This window comes from Phyllobates terribilis, unplaced genomic scaffold (genome assembly GCF_046119375.1).
Source record: "Phyllobates terribilis strain yellow unplaced genomic scaffold, ASM4611937v1 Scaffold_1__5_contigs__length_1240528914, whole genome shotgun sequence".
Lineage (NCBI taxonomy): Eukaryota > Metazoa > Chordata > Amphibia > Anura > Dendrobatidae > Phyllobates > Phyllobates terribilis.
In genome coordinates this window covers 212,056,536-212,077,804 of record NW_027362761.1, presented here as the reverse complement: position 1 = coordinate 212,077,804, position 21,269 = coordinate 212,056,536, and the positions used below count along the sequence as shown (strand labels likewise).

At 43.3% G+C, this 21,269-nt stretch overlaps 1 protein-coding gene across 2 annotated transcripts in view; it reads right to left on the bottom strand.

Moving 5' to 3' along the window:
- Positions 1-21,269, bottom strand: part of AOPEP (aminopeptidase O (putative)) — a 731,576-nt gene that overhangs the window by 233,759 nt on the left and 476,548 nt on the right. For both annotated transcript variants that reach the window (XM_073670973.1, XM_073670974.1), the window contains exon 10: positions 10,127-10,170. In XM_073670973.1, the coding sequence (XP_073527074.1) occupies positions 10,127-10,170 (44 nt within the window). The remainder of the gene's footprint in view (positions 1-10,126; positions 10,171-21,269) is intronic.

Here is a 21,269-nt window from a genome sequence, read left to right as displayed (position 1 = left end):
GCAGGGTAGACCACCAGTAATGCCGGGAAATGAGTTGGAAGGTCTTCTTTTGGCTGGCATGGCCAGCTAGTTTAGAAGAATGACCCCAGCGAAGAACCCTCTCACGGTCTGGAGGCGCCACGAACGTCTTGCCGGGTGGAAGACGAGTCAAATCCAAGGGGGCCACATTCATCACCTTGGAGGGGTCGATAATGTGCAAAGGCTCCTCCTTTTGGTCGGAGGACAGGAAGGATCGGGACAAGGCATCAGCTTTGACATTTTTGGCGGAAATGAAGGATGAAATCGAAGCGGGCAAAGAACAAAGACCACCGGGCTTGACGTGGATTAAGTCTCTGGGCATTTTGGAGATATGCCAGGTTCTTGTGATCCGTATAGATGATCACCGGGTATAGGGCCCCTTCAAGCAGGTAACGCCACTCCTCCAGCGCCAATTTAACGGCAAGCAGTTCTCGGTCTCCTATGGAGTAATTGCGCTCAGAGGAGGAGAAGATTTTAGAGAAAAAGCCGCAGGTTACCATTCTCCCGGAGGAAGACTTCTGGGTGAGCACCGCTCCGGCTCCAGAGGAGGAGGCATCAACCTCCAGGTAGAACTGTTTGTTGCAGTCTGGACGGTGCAGCACAGGGGCAGAGGAGAAGGCTTGTTTCAGGGAAAGGAAGGGCCTCCTCAGCTTCGGATGACCATACCTTGGGATTTGCTCCCTTACGGGTGAGCGCAGATATGGGCGCAGTCCGTGACGAGAAGTGAGGAATGAAGAGACGATAGTAATTAGCGAAGCCCAGGAATCGCTGTATCGCCTTCAAGCCCTCCGGACGGGGCCACTTTAGGACAGCAGAGAGCTTCTCGGGATCCATTCGCAAGCCTGTCTGGGAGATAACATAGCCCAGGAAAGGAAGAGAGGTCTGCTCAAAAAGGCACTTCTCGTATTTAGCATAGAGGTGGTTCTGCCTGAGCCTAAGCAGGACCTGACGAACATCCCTCCGATGTGTGGGAAGATCCGGAGAGAAGACCAAGATGTCGTCCAGGTATACCACCACGCAGGAGTAAAGAAGGTCACGGAAGATGTCGTTGACCAGTTCTTGGAAGACGGCGGGAGCATTGCAGAGACCGAAGGGCATCACACGGTACTCATAGTGTCCGTCCCGGGTATTAAATGCTGTTTTCCACTCGTCTCCCTGACGGATACGGACCAGGTTATAAACTCCACGCAGATCCAGCTTGGAGAAGATCCTGGCGCTTTTAAGACGATCAAATAACTCAGAGATGAGCGGAAGGGGGTATTTATTTTTAACCGTGATCTGATTGAGTCCTCTATAGTCAATACAGGGGCGTAGCGAGCCGTCTTTCTTTTTGACAAAGAAGAATCCGGCTCCAGCCGGGGAGGTAGATTTCCGGATAAATCCCCTAGCCAGATTCTCTTCAATGTACTCAGACATGGCCCGGGTCTCGGCTGCAGACAACGGGTAGATACGCCCACGGGGAGGAGTGGTGCCAGGTACCAGGTCGATCGGCCAGTCATATGGCCTATGGGGTGGCAACGTCTCTGCTTCCTTCTTACCGAAGACGTCCGCATAGGGCCAGTAAGGAGCCGGGAGACCTGGTAAATTAGCTGGAGTAGGCGGAGGGCGAACTGGGCGGACCGGAACCAGGCAGGTCCTATGGCAGTCTGGACCCCATCGGAGTACTTCACCGGATCGCCAGTTCAATACGGGTTTGTGTGTCTGGAGCCAAGGTAGACCTAGCAACAGGGAGTGAGAAAGTCCGGACAACACATGGAATGAGATTTCCTCAGAGTGCAGCATTCCCACCTGCAGGGTTATGGGTTCAGTGACGAGCAGGATGGTCTCCGAGAGAAGTCTTCCATCCACGGAGGCGACTGATAATGGTTCAGCCAGGGACTTGGTGGGAATACGGTATCTCTCTACCAGAGACTGGGAGATGAGGTTTCCAGCAGCTCCAGAATCCAGGTGGGCAAGTTCAAAGTGACGGTTTTCTCCCCAAGCAATAGAGACCGGTAAAGTCAGAGACGGAGAGGGCTTACTTTTGTCTAGGACGACCTCTCCGAGCGGTCCTAGACACTGGCGTTTCCCGGCTTCTCCGGGCAGGAACGGATGAAGTGCTCCATACTGCCACAATAGAAACAGCTTCCCTCGGCTCGGCGAGATTCTTGGCGAGATTTGACCATCTTGGTCTGGTCGATCTGCATAGGTTCAGGCGAGGGCGCCCGCGGAGTGACTGATTGAGAGGCAGGTCTCAGGGAAGTAGGAGCAGAGCAAGAAAAGTCTTTCTCCCAGGTAGTCTCTTTGGCACGTTCTTGGAACCGGATGCCAATCCGGGTAGCTAGTGACACCAGGTCATCCAGAGTGGTAGGAATGTCCCGACCAGCTAACTCGTCCTTAATCCGACCGGAAAGACCCTCCCAGAAGACGGACACCAGAGCCTCATTTTCCCAGGCAAGCTCAGAAGCGAGGGTGCGGAACCGTATGGCATATTGGCCCACGGTGAGACTCCCTTGGCGGAGACGTAGCAGTGAGGAGGCAGAAGAGGTTTTCCGTCCAGGTTCATCGAAGACTTTCCGGAAAGCAGCGAGGAAAGACGGCAGGTCGGACACCAGGGGATCCCCTCTCTCCCACAGGGGATTTAGCCATGCCAGTGCCTCCCCAGTAAGATGGGACATGATGAAGGCCACCTTGGCCCGGTCGGAGATGAACTGGTATTCCAATAGCTCAAAGTGCAGGGTGCACTGGTTTATGAAACCCCGAGCTAAAGTAGGTTCGCCGGCAAAGCGTGGAGGTGCCAGAAGCCGAGGTCCATAGTCGGGTACCATGAAGGGACTGGGTTGCAGTACCGCAGGAATGGGCACGGCTGGACCAGAGGTAGACATAGACAAGTCACACAATGCGCCTAGACGAGAGTTAACGGACCGTAGATAGGACAGTACCACCTCCTGCTGAGTTTTCTGACGTAAGACTTCCTGGTGCAGATCAGAGATCTGGGGGCCACCGGGTTCCATGGCCCGAGCAAACTGTAACGGGTCTGGGAGGTGGAACCTCTGTGCAACTATACAAGGGGGCAGTCCTTGTAAGGAAGCGGGTGGCTCCCTGGGAAGACGGGCAGGTAGTCACGGCAAGTGACAGGGACAGTCTCTGGGTAGAGGGGCAGGTAGTCACGGCAAGTGACAGGGACAGTCTCTGGGTAGAGGGGCAGGTAGTCACGGCAAGTGACAGGGACAGTCTCTGGGTAAAAGGACGGGTACTCACGGCAAGTGACAGGGACAGTCTCTGGGTAGAAGGACAGCAGGCAGGTGGCTGGTGAGCGCTCCCAGGTGAGCGGGCGAGAGTCTCTGGACGGGCAGGTGGTCACGGCAAGTGACGGCAGAGCCTCCAGGTAGGCTAGCAGACAGGTAGCAGGTGAGCGCTCCCAGGTGGGCAGGCAAGAGTCTCTGGACAGGCAGGTGGTCACGGCAAGTGACGGCGGAGCCTCCAGGTAGGCTAGCAGGCAGGTAGCAGATGAGCGCTCCCAGGTGAGCGGACAGGCTGGTCCATAGACAGACTGACAGGTGTCGGAAAGCAGACCGTCGGACCGCAGGCTTGCAAGCAGGTAAGCGGATATCAGGCAGGAATCAAGCAGGAATCTGGCAGGTAACTGGCAGGTAACAGGCAGGAATCCGGCAGGTGACTGGCAGGTAACAAGCAGGAATCTGGCAGGTGACTGGCTGGTAACTGGTAACGGGACCTGAGGGCTGAAGCAGAGTGAAGGCTTTGCAACAACATTGCTCGGGCACCTCCATTTTGGAGGAGGTGCCTTAAATATGGGAAGTCCTCCGGCAATTGGCCGGGGACTCCTTAGGACGGCGCGCGCGGTCCCTTTAAGAGAGGGGGAGAGCGCGCGCGCGCGCCCTAAGCACACTGCCGGGGAAGGAGCGCGTGCCGGAAGCAGCGGGGAGAGAAGCGCTGGAGGACGCCGCGCCAGGAGCGGGGAGGTGAGAGGGACGGCGTCTCTGCCTAGTACGGGGCAGAGACGCCGATGCTACAGTATGTATAACCCTTATATATATATTGTTTGTTTAGTGTGCCCTTTCAGCGATTAAATATATAATTTAACCTTGGGCTGTTCTTTTATCTCGATCCACGAACCTTACGTCCATTGTTCGGTCCAACAAACACGCTACCGGACTGGTTTCTAGCCTGATATAAGTCTGTTATATTAAATAGAAACTCTGGTGGCAGCTCTCCCAGGCCGACCAGGCTCCGCTTCACTGGAGCTGGTGAAAGGAGCCTCTGAGGCTGTCAGGGTTGTGGACAAGTGTGATGCCACGTCAGTGACTGAGTGCGCCTCCTCTTCTCACTCCCTGGTGCCTCCCTGTACCCGTGTGGACAGGGGGTGTCTGTGCATATCTGTACCAATCTGACCTTACGCGTCCCTCAGGGGGGTGTGGAACGTCACATTGGTGCAAAGGGCAGATCCGTACTACGTGCCTCATCTAACATAATTGTGATGTCAGGTGGGTGGCGGGGTGTGGATCCATCACAAGGGGTTGTAACTGTGAGATTCTGTGGGGTCTCCATTTTGCCATTCCTTCACACACCTATTACTGGACATTTTGCTATATGATATTTACAAGAGACGGTTATATATGAAATGAGTGTTTCAATCAGTTATATTTTGCTCACAGTAATTGTTGAACACATTACAACTAGTGTTCTACAGTTTTCCAAGACATATGAGTAAGTCTTTGAGTTTACCAGTAAACAACAGTAGTTACTATAGATTTACTATCATAATATGATCAAAACAAGTAAAAATAAATTGCTTTATTTCCACTGAATCAGGAACATTCTCTCTTTTTCAGGAAATGATCATTTATTCGATGTCTGAATATTATGGAAATAGAATTTCCACAAAGAGCTAGCATTGAAATTCAAACCACAAATTCCGAAAGCTGGCAATAGACTACACATAGCTTGGCAACATAATATCGGAAAATGGCTCTAGCCAATCATGGGTCTTGGTAAGTGGTTACAGAGCATAGAGTGTAAATATAATAGTATTAAAGCAGAGACGGACAAAATGAGAACCAGGAGCTCCGTAAATGAAAGAAAAAAAGTATTTCAGTTGGGCAGATGGCACAATTTACTACTAATCGCTATAACGGATTTCAAAAACACAACTACAGCCTTTTAATTATGCATATGTGTTTTTGCTACTACAAATGGCAGTACTAATTATAATCAAAAAATGATTCATTGAAGAATAATTTATTATTTTCAATAAATGCTCCAGATGTGAGTGGAACTTATTGTACACGATATAACATGTGTATATGATGCGCCCCTTAGGACCGTGGGGTACTCACCACCGGGTCGGTCGGTTCCTTGGGATAGTCACGGGGTCTGGGGCCCCAGGCGGTCAATAAAAAGGGCAGTTTATTTAGGGGAAAAGTTTTGTGATGCCATCAGTGGTATGCGGCTATAGGTGGCCGCCGCTGCTGAAAGAGACCGCTGTATTCTTTGGCCCTGCTGCCTAAAGCTATGCTGCGGCCCTCTTTCCTGAGTGATCGTTAAATCCGAGCCCGTATGGCAGGCAGATTGAGCCTTTTACAGGTGTCGCTCCTTCGTGGCAGCTCCAGGCTCTAGTATGCTGCTGAGCCGCCAGGTGTTTGGTGGGACCAGGAGACCTGCAGTCTCCTGCCCTCCGGATTTAGCTGCCGGGACTTCAGTACCCAAACAATCACGGACTCCGATGTCCGGTTTCTGGCGCTTTTCTCTGGGGAAAGCTTGGTCACAGCTCTCCTCCCCAGGTTCTCCCTCGTCTTTCTCTCGTTCTCCTCCGTCCCCAACTGACTTTTCTTACTCCAACTGACGTTTCTAACCCCCGCCTTCGGGCTCCAATTTAAAGGGGAAGCTCCCCTGAAACCGAGTTAGAGCTCCCCCTTCTGGTCTGGAGCCAGGAAATGTGTTGGATGCTGGTGTTACCTGATAAGGGGACCCCTCTTTGCTTCCAGGCATGGCATCACCCCCTGTGAGGGAGGAAATGCCAATGTGGCAACCGGACTCCTGGAGTGTCACATATAATGTACATTTCATTTATTGCAATCCTAAAAGAAGTTGTCCAGTATTTTTTTTTACTACGAGCCTAAAAACTAATAGGCAGGTAGTTGCTAACAGAGGCAACTACCTGCCTGTTCTACCCGGCGCCGGCTCAGAGCAGTCACCGACCGCTCCTGAGGGCAATTTAGCTGCTACACGTCAGCAGAACAGCTCTTCTTCTTCCGGGCTGCTCTGGCGTGACTGCCGGCATCATGCTGATTGACAGTTAGGCAGCAAGGAACCGGCTGTCAATCAGCTCGACATCAACAGTCACACCCCGTCAACAGATCAGAGCAAGAGAGAAGCTTCTACTCTGTCAACGTGATGCCAGCAAGAGCCGCTGAATTACCGGCAGAAGTGGTCACGCTCTGTGCTGGCATAAATCGGCGCCGGACACAACAGTTGGGTAGGTAGCAACTACCTGCCTGTTACTTTTTAGGCTCGTAGTAAAAAAATTAAATAATCCTGGATAACTCCTTTAGCTCAGAAAAAATAGAAAGTATATCATGCTGAGAGACTATTCTGCACTAGGTAGAATTGTTTATTAGATGAAATATAGAATAAGCACCTAAACATAATAATAGTAATTAATTTTTGCAGGTGCCTACTTCTTCTGATACATTCCTTGTATGGTTCCTATTCTATGCCAAATTCTCTTAGCAACTATACTTGACTTGTGGTAACACATTGACTGTATTGTTATTGTTTCTAATTGTAGCCATGACACTTGGCTTGACTCTAAAAATGTTTGTCTGTATCCTGTTATGACCTCTGACCTTTCTCCCAATATAGTTTATTTCCTCCTTTTGCTTAACCGCCAGCTTGGTTGAATTTGTCGATAGTTTTTAACTGATACAAGATTATATATAATGAACAGGCCCTGTCCATATTTCCATAACATTAGGTTTACCTTCAAACATGATATAAAAATAAATTGTATTAAAAAAGAAGAAAAAATATAAAGGATTTTGAAAAGTATTTTTAAAAACAATGTTTAATAAAATAAAAATGAGAAACCTAAATTATTAAATTATTTTTGCAAATGTTGTTTTTACTAATTGTGAAATTTTGGCCCCAAATTTTGTGTCAATATGTTTGCTCTTTCTGTTGGTTTTTAAGCTTTTTAGGTTTTCTCACTTATTTTTTTTAAACGCTAATTTTAAAAATATTTTTTATTTTTTTCTCCTTTTTTAATACCATTTATTTATTTTATCAGTTTTGAAGGTAAACCTAATATTATATAAATGTGAACTTGTATATAATCTTGTATAAGTTAAAAAATGATTGGTAAGGTCAACCAAGCGGGATTATAAATCTAAAAACAACATTTGCAAAACTAAGAAACTAATTTTATGCATAAATACAGTTAATGTTTTAGAGGTTAGATCAGGCAGTGGCAGAATTCAGCATAGCTGGTACTGCCTGATATGAAAAATATTTGGAGGAATATCTTTTGGACTAATTTAATTTCTATTTCTGAATGGAATTGTTCTATACAAAGAAAGGAACATTTGGTGCAACCCAACAAGTGCTACCAGAAACTGTCAGCACAGTGACTAAATTGACTCTTTGAAACAAATAATTCATGTTTTCCAGTCCCACTGGAAATTAAGAGCGCTTTTATTTTCAGCTGCAGTCATAAAATTAACAACTCATGTCAACTGTTTCTCTTGAAGCATCCGGTCATGAACGAGCGAGACAGTGGTGCACATCTGTAAAACATCATCTTCATAAGAGAAAGCAAAGAACTGTGCCAAGCAAAACCCTACTCAAAATAGCTTTTAGACATTTTGAGAAATGAAAAGTAATTTTTTTGTTGGATTTTTATCAACCATACGTTATTAAAGATTATTTTTATGCAAGATAATATTTAAGTTCTGACAATTTTTAAGTTATGTGAAGTTTCTTCATGTATTCATTTAAAGTTGACAAAAAAAAAGGTTGTTTTAGGCCTTGGACAGAAATATGTACTTTACGGTGTTTAGGTTAGACATCTGTCCTCAAAATGGAATTGTAAGAATATCATACGCCTCAAAGAGAAGTGTTTAAAACCATAGCAAAAGTAACACAATTGGCAGCTTTTAACTTTTATAGTAATCAGTTGAAGTCCTACACTTTGACTAGGATCACTGCGGAGCAGACCAGGGTCTAAAAAAGGCATAAAATTTGAAATAAGGCCAAATAGTCTATCAAAAATCAGAGGACTGAAATAGCTATAGTCAAATTTGATCATACTTCAAATGAAAACCAAGATTTGACTTATTAACAACACAAAATACATGAATAATAATCTGGTACAAATAACTAACACAGCGGACATTCATTAATACATCCTGTAATTTAAAAAAGATTAAAAAACACATCAAGCAGCAAGAGGCTGTGCCAAATGTATCATAGTGGTGTACGCTCTAATATAAAATTGGCACTAAAAAGAAGACTGTTTTAGGACTTCTCTTAAAGTCACAAACCTGGAATTAAACCATTTATACATTCATTTAGGGTACTTAGCCACCATAAAAATCATACTTGTCATGTAGATTTTACTTATTGCGCTTAATATAAAAAAAAATATATTACATATGAAACTGAGGGGGTTTGGTACACCCTTTGCATGGGCAAGAGCTCAGTGGACTATTTCTCCTCATCTATTACAATTTATTGCACCTACCGTTGCACACACTGATATTGCATGAGCTGAGCAAGCGAGCGCACACAGCGTGCAGCAAGTGGCCACTGCAAACAGGAGAAGAATGAGAATGCACCTGCGCACACTGACACTGCTCTCGGCTTCTGCAATGTCTGGGTGTTCAGGACTAAAGATTCAATTCAAGCAGTGAGTACTATCAATCATCATAAGGGGGGGGTGGATGTTAATTGAGTGAAAGGAAGGGTCCACTGAGCTCTTGACCACCGAGGACCATTAAAGGGAATCTGCCACCAGGTTTTTGCTACCTAATTTGAGAGCAGCATAATGTAGAGAAAGTAACAATCATTGCAGCGATGTATCACTTAATTTACTGGATGCAACGGTTGTGATCTAATCAGAGTTTTTAGATGTAGCAGTGCTCAGAAAGTTAACTCTGCCCACACCACTGACTAGCATCTTTCTGTGTACATTGTATATTGACAATAAGATGCTAATCAGTGCTGGGGGCGTGGTTGGACCAGGATGCATGGGCGCTGAAGTCCTGTAGTGTTAATCTGCTGCTAAAACACTCATTGTATTCACACAACAGCACACAGCCTAATAAGTGTCACATCACTGAAATCAGTTTATCAGCTCATACCTCATGCTGCCTTCATATTACATAGCAAAAACTTGCTGACAGATTCTTTTTAATTTAGGTATCTAACAAAAAGCTGTTTCTATATAAAACGCAATAACGAAAATCTACACTACAGGTATAATTTTTATTAATGGTTTGTGAATGGTTTTATGGTTATGAAATGGTTTCATTTAAGTTTCAAGGGTGACAGACTCCCTGAAACCACAAAAAAAATTGTATAACCCATAACAAATTAAATCACCAATTTTCTACTGCATCACTCGCTATAGAGTCCCAACTTGTCTCTGAGAGTGACATCAGTACAAGAATGAATGCTTGACTAAGACCGTTGTGTGTTTCGAATTCACAACAAATGTATGTTACAAGATTGACTTAAAACATCAGGAATTTTACACCTGAAGGGATCCTGTCAATTTTCTTAATTCCAGTGCTTGTCTCAAGGAAGATTTTTAATCTTGACTTCAACCCTTTGGAACAGCTTTAGGATAATATAAAATGAGGAATGCAAGACAGACCTTCATGTCCAACATCACTGTCTGACCTCACATTCCCACAGACACCTCCAAAATCTTGTAGAAAGTCTTCTGAGAAGGGAATAATCTTTTATAGTCGCAAAAGAGGGTTCAACTAATTTCACCCATGGTTTTGGAATGGGATGTCCAGCCTATATAGGTGCCTATATATTTTTAGCCATATAGTGTATATCTAATGTGAAATGAACAAACATAATAAGTTTATATAATATCACTTACTTCAAATGTTCTGGAACAGTTTCCAATATCATATGCAGAAAATCCTGAAAGAGAAGAAATAAAATATGATTTAGGACAATGTCTTCAAAAACAGGTTTATTGAATGCAAATTTAGTTCTCTAAACAGTATATTTTTAACACCACAAATTCAGGTATACAGTACTTTAGATTAATTTTATGGAACAGTAGTATATCATGCATATTAATCTATCAGTCATATTGATTTTATTTGAGGTCATATTGAATTTTTTTTGTGGATCCCATATTAATTTTACAGTGTTCCATAAACACAGCTGTAAACACACATTGAATTAGATTGTGCGTAATATCTCAATACAATTTACTGGACACGTATATGTGCAATTAACATGGACAGATAATTAAGGTGGATATAGGAATGTATCATCAGAAAATTACTTATTTTTAAATCAGTTTTCTTTGTGCCAAATGGATTTTTCAAAGTATTTTGGTAAAGTTTTTTTTTTTATACCACGATCTGTATTAAAACAAAATAAAAAATCTTACAATATTCATTCTAGCCATGGGGGGCTTTTTAAACTCAACCATCCTATTCTTTCAAAAACAGTTTACAGCAGTTTCCTCATCATCCCAAGTAAGATTACGATGGCAGGTAACATCTCTATACACAACTAATAACAGAGGATCCACCATTCTAATTGGAGAGTTCAACTTCTTCCCTAAGGCTGTGTGCGCATGTTGCAGATTGGGTGCTTTTTTGTCAAGCTTTTTCTGCGCGGATTTGTATCAAAACCTGATGCCAGCAAAGTGAATGAAAAACGTGAAGTGCCATGCTCATGTTGAGTATTTTTGACTTGCAGATTTGGTGCAGAAAATAATCAGCAGCATGTCAATTCTCTTTACCTTTCTTGCCTGCATTTTTCACCATTGACTTCAGTCAAATCAGGCAAAAAGTGCACCAAAAATGCACAAAAAAAAACTCGTATTTTCAGTTGCATTTTTGCTGCCAACAAATTCCTAGCAATGCAGAAACGTTGCAGAATTTTCTGCAATCAAATACTCAACGTGTGCACATACTTTTACTCCCCTTCCCTTCTCATTTCACAATGACATTTGCACACACTTATGCTTTGTTACAAAATATAGAGTTGGAATTTGTCTATTGCTATTAATGTATATGTGGATTTCCTATAAGAACAGGAAGTTAGAGTCTTAATTAGCCCAGTGGCTTGTTTCTGTGTGAAAAGTACAAGATTTCTCATTTATAATACAGATTGTGATATGGAAAAGTAAAAATATTGCAAAAATTAAAAAAAAAAGTAAGACAAAAACCTGATTGAAACAATCGGTTATTTTTTTATGACATATTTCACAAAAAGATCAGGCTATTTTTTTTACTGCTTTTGTTTTTTCATCCTTGTTTTCCAAAAGAATACTTTTTTTTTACATAGACATAAATAGGCTTGTTTTTTTGCTGGTCAAATTGTAGTTCTGCATCACCTCCATTTAACTTATTATACAGTATAGTGTACAGAAAAAATAGAAAAAAATCTTTGTGGGGGTGGAATAGAAAAAAAAAAAGTAAATCTGCTATTGTTACAAGGCTTTCACTATGCGGTAAAAATGACATGTCACATTTATTCTGCATTATAACTAAGATAGGACTTTTGGATTATTTTAATTATTTTGGAGTGGCAAGGTGACAAAAAACATTCTAGTATTTTTATTTATTTTAAGATGTTTATCATATAAGATAATTCATTAGGAGAGAAGTGGAGAGATGAATCTCTGTTGCGCTGCCAAAGACACCAATGGATTTTGCTGATGTAAATGGTGAAAGTGTCTAGGAGACAAGATTAGAAGTAGCGTTTTTTTTCTATTGGCAACGCTTTTCAAAGTTCACAATCTTCAATCCAAACCACATGGATACTTCCACTAATTGCACCGGCAAAATCCATTGGTGACTCCGGCAGCGCAAGGAAAGATCCATCTCTGCACTTTTGTCTTACTGGACATTCCTTCTTGGATCTGTAACAGCCATATTTGCTGAGCTCATACAGTGTTGTGTCTTACACAACCATACCAAGTGAGCACATCCCTGCGCTCCTTTCTTCCACTCTATACTGGATAAGACCCTATATCCTGCTATTGTCTTCAAGTGTTTCATTTGCATAGGATAATTCATGTTATACTTCACAATGTAATACTTTTTATTTTTTTTTACATTTTTGCGACTTTTTTTTTCATTTTTTTCATCCCCAGTGCCATACTTCTATATTGCAGTGTATTGTCCTGTCATCAAGGACAAATATGTCAGATACTGGAGCCTTTATTTATTTATTACTACTGTCATGACAAATCATAGGCACGATTGTGTTGGGGGGTCTAATGGGATGACAGATGAGCCAGCTCCAACCTCTTCAGTTGCAGATGGGTGTCAGCTGTATATTACAATTTGCATGGAATTAACTCAGCTCGGAGTCAACTCCATAATGACATATATATCTATACCATTTGTCGTTTAAGGTTTACTCAGACATGAACTGAAATACTGTGTAATTCAAGTTTTTTTTTTTTTTTTACAAATTTTGTTAACCTTAAGAAACTATCGATTCCAAAATAGAGCTTCAAAATCGAATGAAAACTCTTGAATGATTGTAAACAGAGATATTGAAAACCACGAGTAATTGTTACAAAAAGTATTTTGGAAAATGGTAACTTTTTTCAATAAACAAAAAACAACATGCATTTTCTAAAAATGGAATACCCCTTAAACATGTTTTGCATTTAAAAACTGCCATTGTAAAACGTTGTCCCCGATTACTTTAGACTGGTATTTCGTGAGAGTGTAGAAATAAGAGGCGCCAAATTCATTAAGAATGCTACTTAATGTATTCGGCTCATCTTATCAGAGGCATGCACCTCCATGCCCCATGGTGAGAAATTTTACTCCAGTTAGAGACTGGAGTAACCTTTCTGGGGTAAGAAATGGCATCAGTATTGATTTAGTTGATGGGTGGGCATAGCCATGCCCGTTTCTGGATCCTTCTAAGCTCTGCTACCGCAATTGGCATGAAAGTTGTGCTAAAATGTTGCATCTTTTCAAAATGCTTTACACCAGTTTTCTGGCATAAACACTAATGAATTGGGGTCTACATGTACTGGCATTAACTTTTGTTGTACTTGCGAATGGAAAAAAGTTTTGGGCCAATTCTGCAGTACGTGATTGGCTGCATGTTGTATTGATAAAGCAACTCTGGAGACAAAAACAGAATTAGCACAGGAGCAGCAAGGAATTGGTATGGTAATACAACATTATGTACCCTCTTCTAAACTTTTTGCTTTTCTTCTTTTTTTAATAATTGATGAGGTTGTTGGACAACACACTTAAATTTATTGGTAGCGAAATCCACTTTGCCTTTGATTTAATTGATTTTTGCAAGTTTTGGACCACAAAACAGATACAAAAGCATTTTTGGTTCACCACTATTTTTGACAGTAGGAAACAGGAGCTTGTTTTGCAAGCAATCTTTTCTTTGCCAAATCTGACAATAGTGTGCATGACCAAAAGTTAGTTCTGTATCATCTGATCACATCACACAGTTCCTTTTACAGTTCCAATGTCATTTCAAGAGCTGCATTTTATGGGTTGTTGTTAGGAACAGCATCTTTTGTGGATTTTTTTTTTATCTTGTCTCAGCCGTTCTTAACATCCTCATCACCACGTGTGGCGGTAGTACTCTCATACATCCAGTTTTCATCTGTTATATGCTTTTCTAATGTTTTTAGCTTTGCTTTGAGTGTTCTTCATGTTACTTTACGCTGAATATTATTTTTTCATAAGTATTCCCTTTGCTGTGCAGGTCTACAAACTTGTCTCATCTTCTCCACAGCTCTTTGGTGTAATATATGTTGATGGATGACAAAGAAATTTTAAATATGAAAAACCTTGTATTTATATCCCAAAGAAACAGGTCATGAATGTGGTGAATAATTGTTTTTCTGGAGATAATAAATGTTTTACTTGCTCAAAGATGATCATTTCTTCCATTTTACTTAAATTTTTCTTTAGTAGGACCATTAAGTTTGCATTTTTAGATTTTTAGAAGTATACACTATTCTTAAATAATAACCATGCTTTAGTAGGAAAGATGAAGGTTCTAAAAATAATATCTAATAATTTTGTGGTTTGCTCTTAAAATTATTTGGGTTGAGTTTCTTGAGGAGCAACAATAATTTTGATAGTAAATATAGATATAAAGATTGCTAATAATAAAGTTGTCCCTGCAGTTTTCAAAATTTACATCTATCAAAGATTGAGAATCTCCTGACTAAACTTTTAACACATCCAAAACTGCACATCTAAGCATTACCACATCCTTTGACCATACTGCGTCATACTCATGGAAAGAAAAATATTAGTATATATTTGAAGCCAAGGCAGCCATCAGGATATATTGTAAATGAAATAAAAAACTATAACTTCAAAGTTTTTTACTGAGAGAAAATTTCTTTCAGCTTGAAAACTTTGTTTTTTTAGTACATCAAAATAGTATAAATATCACTTTAAGTACGGGAAGTGCTGTAGATCTTAGCAAATGCAGTTTGGGCTTTTTAAAACCACCTGGGGAAAATGGTCTTAATAAATCAGTTAACCCAATTCTAACCAAAATCTCTCAAGTCCATGATATATAAGTTAAAGGAGATGTATGGGATTTTTACCTATCCTGCGAGTGTACATAGGCAGAATGCTGATAGTTTGTAATATACTCCATGTCAACATTCTGCACTGTTGCCTAGATACAACACTTGGGGACGTAACCAGCTCTTGATTTGGTAGGAGCTGCTCACTCCTCATCTAGAGTTTTCCTGTCTGGCAGAGACTGGACATAACGTCACAACAGACACCACCCTTAGTCTCTTTCAGACCCCCTCCCCCATTGCCTCCTGCTTCAGTCTCCCTGTGCCGGCACACAGTGTAAGCCAGCACTGGCAGAACTCAGCTGATTGGACTAATCAGTGCAATCAGCTGTTAGCAGGAGAGTGTCACGACATAGCTGTTGAAAGAACCGGGACTAGGGGCACCTACCCTGTCCCTAACGCAAGGGGGCGCCCTAGCTCACCCTATTCCCCGGGATACCTCTGAAGGTGAGGATGCCGGGGCCTCCACCCTCGCCCTACCTCCTGAATAAGCCCTCCGTCTGTTCACCTTCTCCACCCAGGGAAGAGGGGCGCTACTGTGCACTGTAGTACACTAACCTGACGAACAGAGCAATACAGACAAGGGTAAACAAAAAAACGCCAGGCACACAAAATATTTACTCACATATAATAGAGAAATGCACCGGGGTGTGAAGGTAAAGGAATAAACCAAATTAGAGAAGGTTAATGGATAATCACGCATGCAAACCAGACAACAGTCACTGATTACTCCTCCAACTCTCCTCATTACAATTCCTCTTCCTCCATTAGCCATGCAGCAAGAGCTAGCTCTGACAAGGATTAGTATAAGAGCCCAGATTATTAAGGGAAAAGGAGTGGCTAACCTAGCTCAGCTGTGAATACAGGGATTTCCAACATGGCTGTTTAACCCCTGTTCTGCCAGAATAAAATAAACTCATTTAAAATTACAGAGAAGTGCTTCTTCTCAGAGCTGGAGTAGGGGCCATCTGACGCAGTGGTCTTCTGGCTCCACACGGTTGCGGTAACCCCGTGACAGACAGAGAAATTGAACGTATAACAAGGAGCTGAAAGCTCTTTCCTCCACTTTTCAATATCAGCAAAGACTAAAGATCTTGCCAGGACCTGCTTGACTTCTTTCCATGGAAGTGTATTGAGGCTATGTGCCCAAGATGCAGAAATGCTTCGGATTTTTTCCTGAGCGTTTCTGCATCTCCCTGGCAGAAAAAACACATGTGAAATGCGTTCTTCACATGCATTTCCGCATGCGGGTTGACAAGCGCTTTCCAAGCGATTTTAGCATCACTTGGAAAGTGCTTGTCAGCTTGGTCACACTATATAAATCCATGCAAACGGCATGGATTTATATAGTGTGACCTTTAAGAATGTTTAAAAATAAAAAAATAAATCTATACTTACCTTCTGATGGCCCCCGGAGTCTTGCTTCGCTCCGTTCCTGGCTTGCCGGCAGATCCCGGTACACTGAAGGACCTGCCGTCACATGACTATGACGTCAACACAGGTCCTTCAGTCCACCGCGATCTGCCGGCAAGGGAGAACAAGCGCAGCGCGGGCCATCAGAAGGTAAATATGATATTTATTTTTTATTTAATTCTTTTTTTTACAGGTTTTATGGCACCCGGGTCCGGAGGAGAGTCTCGTCTCCTCCACACCCTAGTACCATCCGCACATTGAAACGCATGGATTCCGCATCTACAGATGCAGTGATGCGGAATCCAAGCGATTCAATGCAAGTCAATGGCGGTTAAAACGCCGCGCTTCCGCAAAATAATTGGTAGTGCTGCGTTTTTTTCCGCAATGATAACCCGCAGCAGAAATTTCCGCAGCATGTGCACAGCATGGCAGGCCTTCTACCAAGCGTTTTTTAAGCGTTTCTGCAGCATTTTTGCCGCTGCGGAAACGCTTAAAAACGCATCGTGGGCACACAGCCTGAGAGAAGCCAGGTACATTTAGTCCGCACAAGACCGTGAGTATGTAAATAGCATAGTATGTATATACATGTGTACAGCGAAAACGGAAAGTATTTAGACCCCTTTAAATTTTCACTCTTTGTTTCATTGCAGCCATTTGGTAAATTCTAAAAAGTTCATTTTTTTTATCATTAAAGTACACTCTGCACCCCATCTTGACTGAAAAAAAACAGAAATGTAGAAATTTTTGCAAATTTATTATAAAAGAAAAACTGAAATATCACAGTTTGCTATTCCCCAGCACTTTACAAGCACAGCTAGAACGCACCAGTAGGTAAGTTGATCTTTGACCTGAGAGGCCTCAGGTGGCTCTGTAACATGCGTTTTGGAGGGACAGCTGTCACTTAGACATTTGGGCGGTCCCTCCATCATTGACACTCAGATAGTGGAATACATATTCAATAGCAGTTTACATTGTGCCCATTGTAATGTTGGGCTTGACCCTCCTCCTCCTCCTCCACCACCATGTGATACTGCGGCCCTAAATTCAAATGTTCAGAGGCCCTGCAGAAGGCAGGAAAACTGAGTTTTGTGAGAGCCCTCGTGTGGCCCTTTAACATTCATTTTGAAGTGCCCTCCTCTAGAGATTTTGGAGGTCCCTCTTGTGTACAATACATTTGAGAGTGCCCTCACTTATTCTTATTGTAGGGCCCTCACTCTATTATTTAACTTTATCTGACCGTCTTTTCCAAACTGTATCTATCTGTCTCCCGGTATGTTCCCTGCATCCATTATCTGCTGTGTATCCACTGATCCCTGCTAATTTCCTTCTATCTGTCCTTGGTATGTTCGATCCAAATCTGCATGTTCATCACCTCAATCCTTTGATCCCAATACACACTGGTCCCTAGCTGTCTGTTTCCTGAATACATTTAGCCTCTGTGTCCTAATTACTCCCCCCTCCACCCATGCTTTTGTGAGCAGTCTTCCTGCAACTCCTCCCCTCCTGCACACCTGACCCACCAATGTGATGGCCAGAGCTCCATAAATCAAGTGAGCCAAGTCTGGCATAGATGGGTCTGGCTTTTAAAGGGTTGAAAAATGAAATCTGCCAGAAATGGGCCAGAAGGTACTAATAACTATCTACTATTTGTACTTAGATTCTCTCATTCACACTTAACATTCATTAAGCTTACATATGCCCTTACTGTTTTTGCCCCACTAATCCTCACTCTCCTTCGCTATCCCCAAACCTCAGCACCCTCTAATCAAATCACCATCTCTCCTTCCCTCTTACCACCCCACCTGACCTCATCTACAGACCTGCTCCTCAATAGAGATGAGCGGTGTTCGACTCGAACTGTTCACCAATCTCAAATTCGAGCTGTTTTGGGCGGTGTTCGAGCCGTTCGGCGAACACGAACAATTTGAAAAAAATTCGGCTGTTCGAGGTTATGTTCGATAACTGTTCGTGCACCAAAATCATAACTGGATTTTTTCTCAGTAATGCTGAAAATTAATGTTAATATGCAGTTTGAGTGTACAGCGGGGCGGGGGGAGGGGCAGGGGATGGATCTCTGCAGAAATAATGAAGATCTCCATTTTTTTTTCTCTTTCCCACATTTACAGTGGGGAGGTGCAATCTGTCAGCCTATCAGCAGCGCACACACGGAGCGAACTGCTTTTTTTCACACAAGCAAGGGCATGTGTCATTGGCAGTGTATGTCACATGTCCTTGCCCTATAAGACCCAGCCATTTTCCCCGTCGCCACCATTTTCTCACTGCTGCAGCTGCGTGTTAGACGGCACCGCTGTTGCTGTGTGCGCTATACTTTGTTAATTTCAAGCCAATTTTCGCACAAATCTACAGATAGCTTGGGAGTAGGAAATAGTTGTGATTGCAGTCCTTTTAAGGACTAGGTTACATAATTTCCTACGACTTTTATCAGGCAGGTCTGTGCTCTTAAATAGATAGGTTGGGAGTAAAGACTAATTGTAATTGCAGTCCTTTTGAGGGCTAGGTTACATCAGTTCCTATCACTTTTATCTAGGCAGGTCTGTGCCAGTGCTGTGCAAGTTTTTTTCACAGCATTTGGCTAAATCTAGCAAAGCAAATCCTTTTTGTCCTCTTGCAGTGTGTTAGTCAGTGGAGAAGCCTATCTGTGTTGCAAGATATACCACCAGTGTATAGAATACAATTTTTTTACTGCACCTAGTGAAGTAAAACCTTTTGGGCATAGCATCATTCTATTAGTCCATCTATACTAACCTCCAACAGGTTGCAAATTCAATATAATTTTTTTCTGCATCTAGCTCTGAAAAAATATTTCGGCTTGTAGCAGTGTGTGGGACTTGTTCTATTAGTCCATCTATACTAACCTCCACCAGGTTGCAAATTCAATATAATTTTTATCTGCATCTAACCCAGCCAATACTTTTGGGCTAATACCACAGTTTGGCCACTCAGCTCTGCTCGGTTCCCATCCATTGTTTTTTGTGCAAACAACTCCAGAGCTGTGAATTAGTTAACCACCAAAATGAGTGGAAAAAGGCCTGCTGCTGGTGGAAAGGGGAATAGGCGTGTTGGGAAGGGAAAAAAAGGTTGTGTCCGTGGGGTAGGTGTTAAAGCAACAGTAACATCTGCAGAAGAAAGACCATCTTCTAGCCAAACTAAGATGTCTACTTCTTTTAGCGGATAATATGATAAGATCCCTTTCTTACGGCCACGCCAATCGCTACAAATTCCAGATGAGGCACAAAAACAGCAGGTGCTTCAACGGATATCAAGTGCTCCTTTAAGTGGGCTCTCCTCCACCTCAACTTCAACATCACAAATACTCCAGTCCTCAGAGGTGTCATCCCAATCGCACTTGCTTCCTTACAGCTCCCAAGTCTCCAGCTGCCCGTCTGAGTATGGGGTAGACCAGATGGTTGAGTCTGCAGAGCTGTTTACTCATACTATAGCCTGGGAATCAGAGGTTGGCTCCAGAGGTTCTGTGAATCCAGACGAGGAAATGATCTGCACTGATGCCCAGAATCTTTATGAGTCGGATCCAGGACCAGACGCAGAAGGTTCTGACCATAATGTAGACCATCGTTCCCAAACTGTAACTCCTGTTGGTGGAGACAATGAGGAAGACGATGATGAGACTCAAATACCTGATTGGAGCGACAACTTTAGATTTTTGTCAGGGCAGGAAGAGGTTGGCTCTGAGGACGACGGGTGTGATAACACACAGGGTGATGCTGACGAGGTTGGAGATCCCACTTACTGTCAACCCACAGTCAGCCAAGAGATGAGGTCAGCAGAGGAGGTGTAGGAGGATGCTAGTGACGACGAGGTCAGGTTGCGCCTTCCTGGACAGAGACGTAGTACTGGAAGCACGTCAACAACTGCATCCTCAAACACAACTCTGCCTCTGACCACAAGTCGTGGTGGCTCTTCAGGTCGCATGGGTGCTAAGCCTTGCATAGCCTGGGCATTTTTTCAGATCGATAAAGATGACCCAACTCGTGTTATCTGTAACATTTGTCAGCAAAAGCTAAGTAGAGGCCAAAAAATACATAGTTTGAGTACTTCATGCATGAACCGGCACATGGATATGAAGCATAAGTTGCAGTGGGAAGCTCACTGGGTGACAATGGGGCCAAGCCGGCCGGGCCAACCACCGTCTGCCACATCTTGTGCATCCGCGGCCTCTTCATCCTCTGTGACTGGAGGACAGCAGTCACACCTGTTTTGGGACGCAGACCAGCCACCTCTTTACCTGCAACAGCCAGCGTGATTGGCAGGTCATCATTTTCTTTGGAGGTGGAAACACCAGCTGGTGTTCAGCGCTGTCCGACATCGATAGCACCACCTTTGGATCAAGGCAACCTAACATGTCCGCCTGCATCTTCCTCACTGACCGGCAGTTTGCCGGGGACACCCTTTTCAACCCCATCTAAGCACAACAGCCAGCCCTCGGTCCCTCAGATGTGGACAAGTAAAAGACCATTTCCTCCTAGCTTTGAGAAAGCTAAGAGGTTGAATTTCACCATCTGCAAGCTCTTGGCTACAGAAATGCTGCCTTTCCGCCTGGTGGACACAGAGGATTTTTGAGACCTTATGTCAGTCGCAGTGCCCCAGTACCAGATGCCCAGTCGGCACTACTTCAAAGAAAGGTGTGCCTGCGCTCCACCAGCATGTCGCACACAACATCACCGCTTCTTTGAGAAACTCTGTATGTGACAGGGTGCATTTCACCACAGACACTTGGATGAGTAGGCATGGACAGGGGCGTTACATGTCGCTGACTGGGCACTGGGTAACTATGGTGACAGCAGGACAAGGGGCTGCTGTTCAAGTCTTGCCGTCCCCACGAGTTGTGCGTCAATCCTCTTTATGTCAAAGTTCCTCCACTGCTTCTGCCTCCTCAACCTCCTCTCGGTCCTCCACCTGCACCCAAAGCCTGTCTGGTCATGCAACAAGCTTTCTAACTGCGCAGAAGGGATCCTGCACACCTCCTTACTATGCTGGCAGCAGGGCTCAACGTCATCAGGCGGTTTTTACT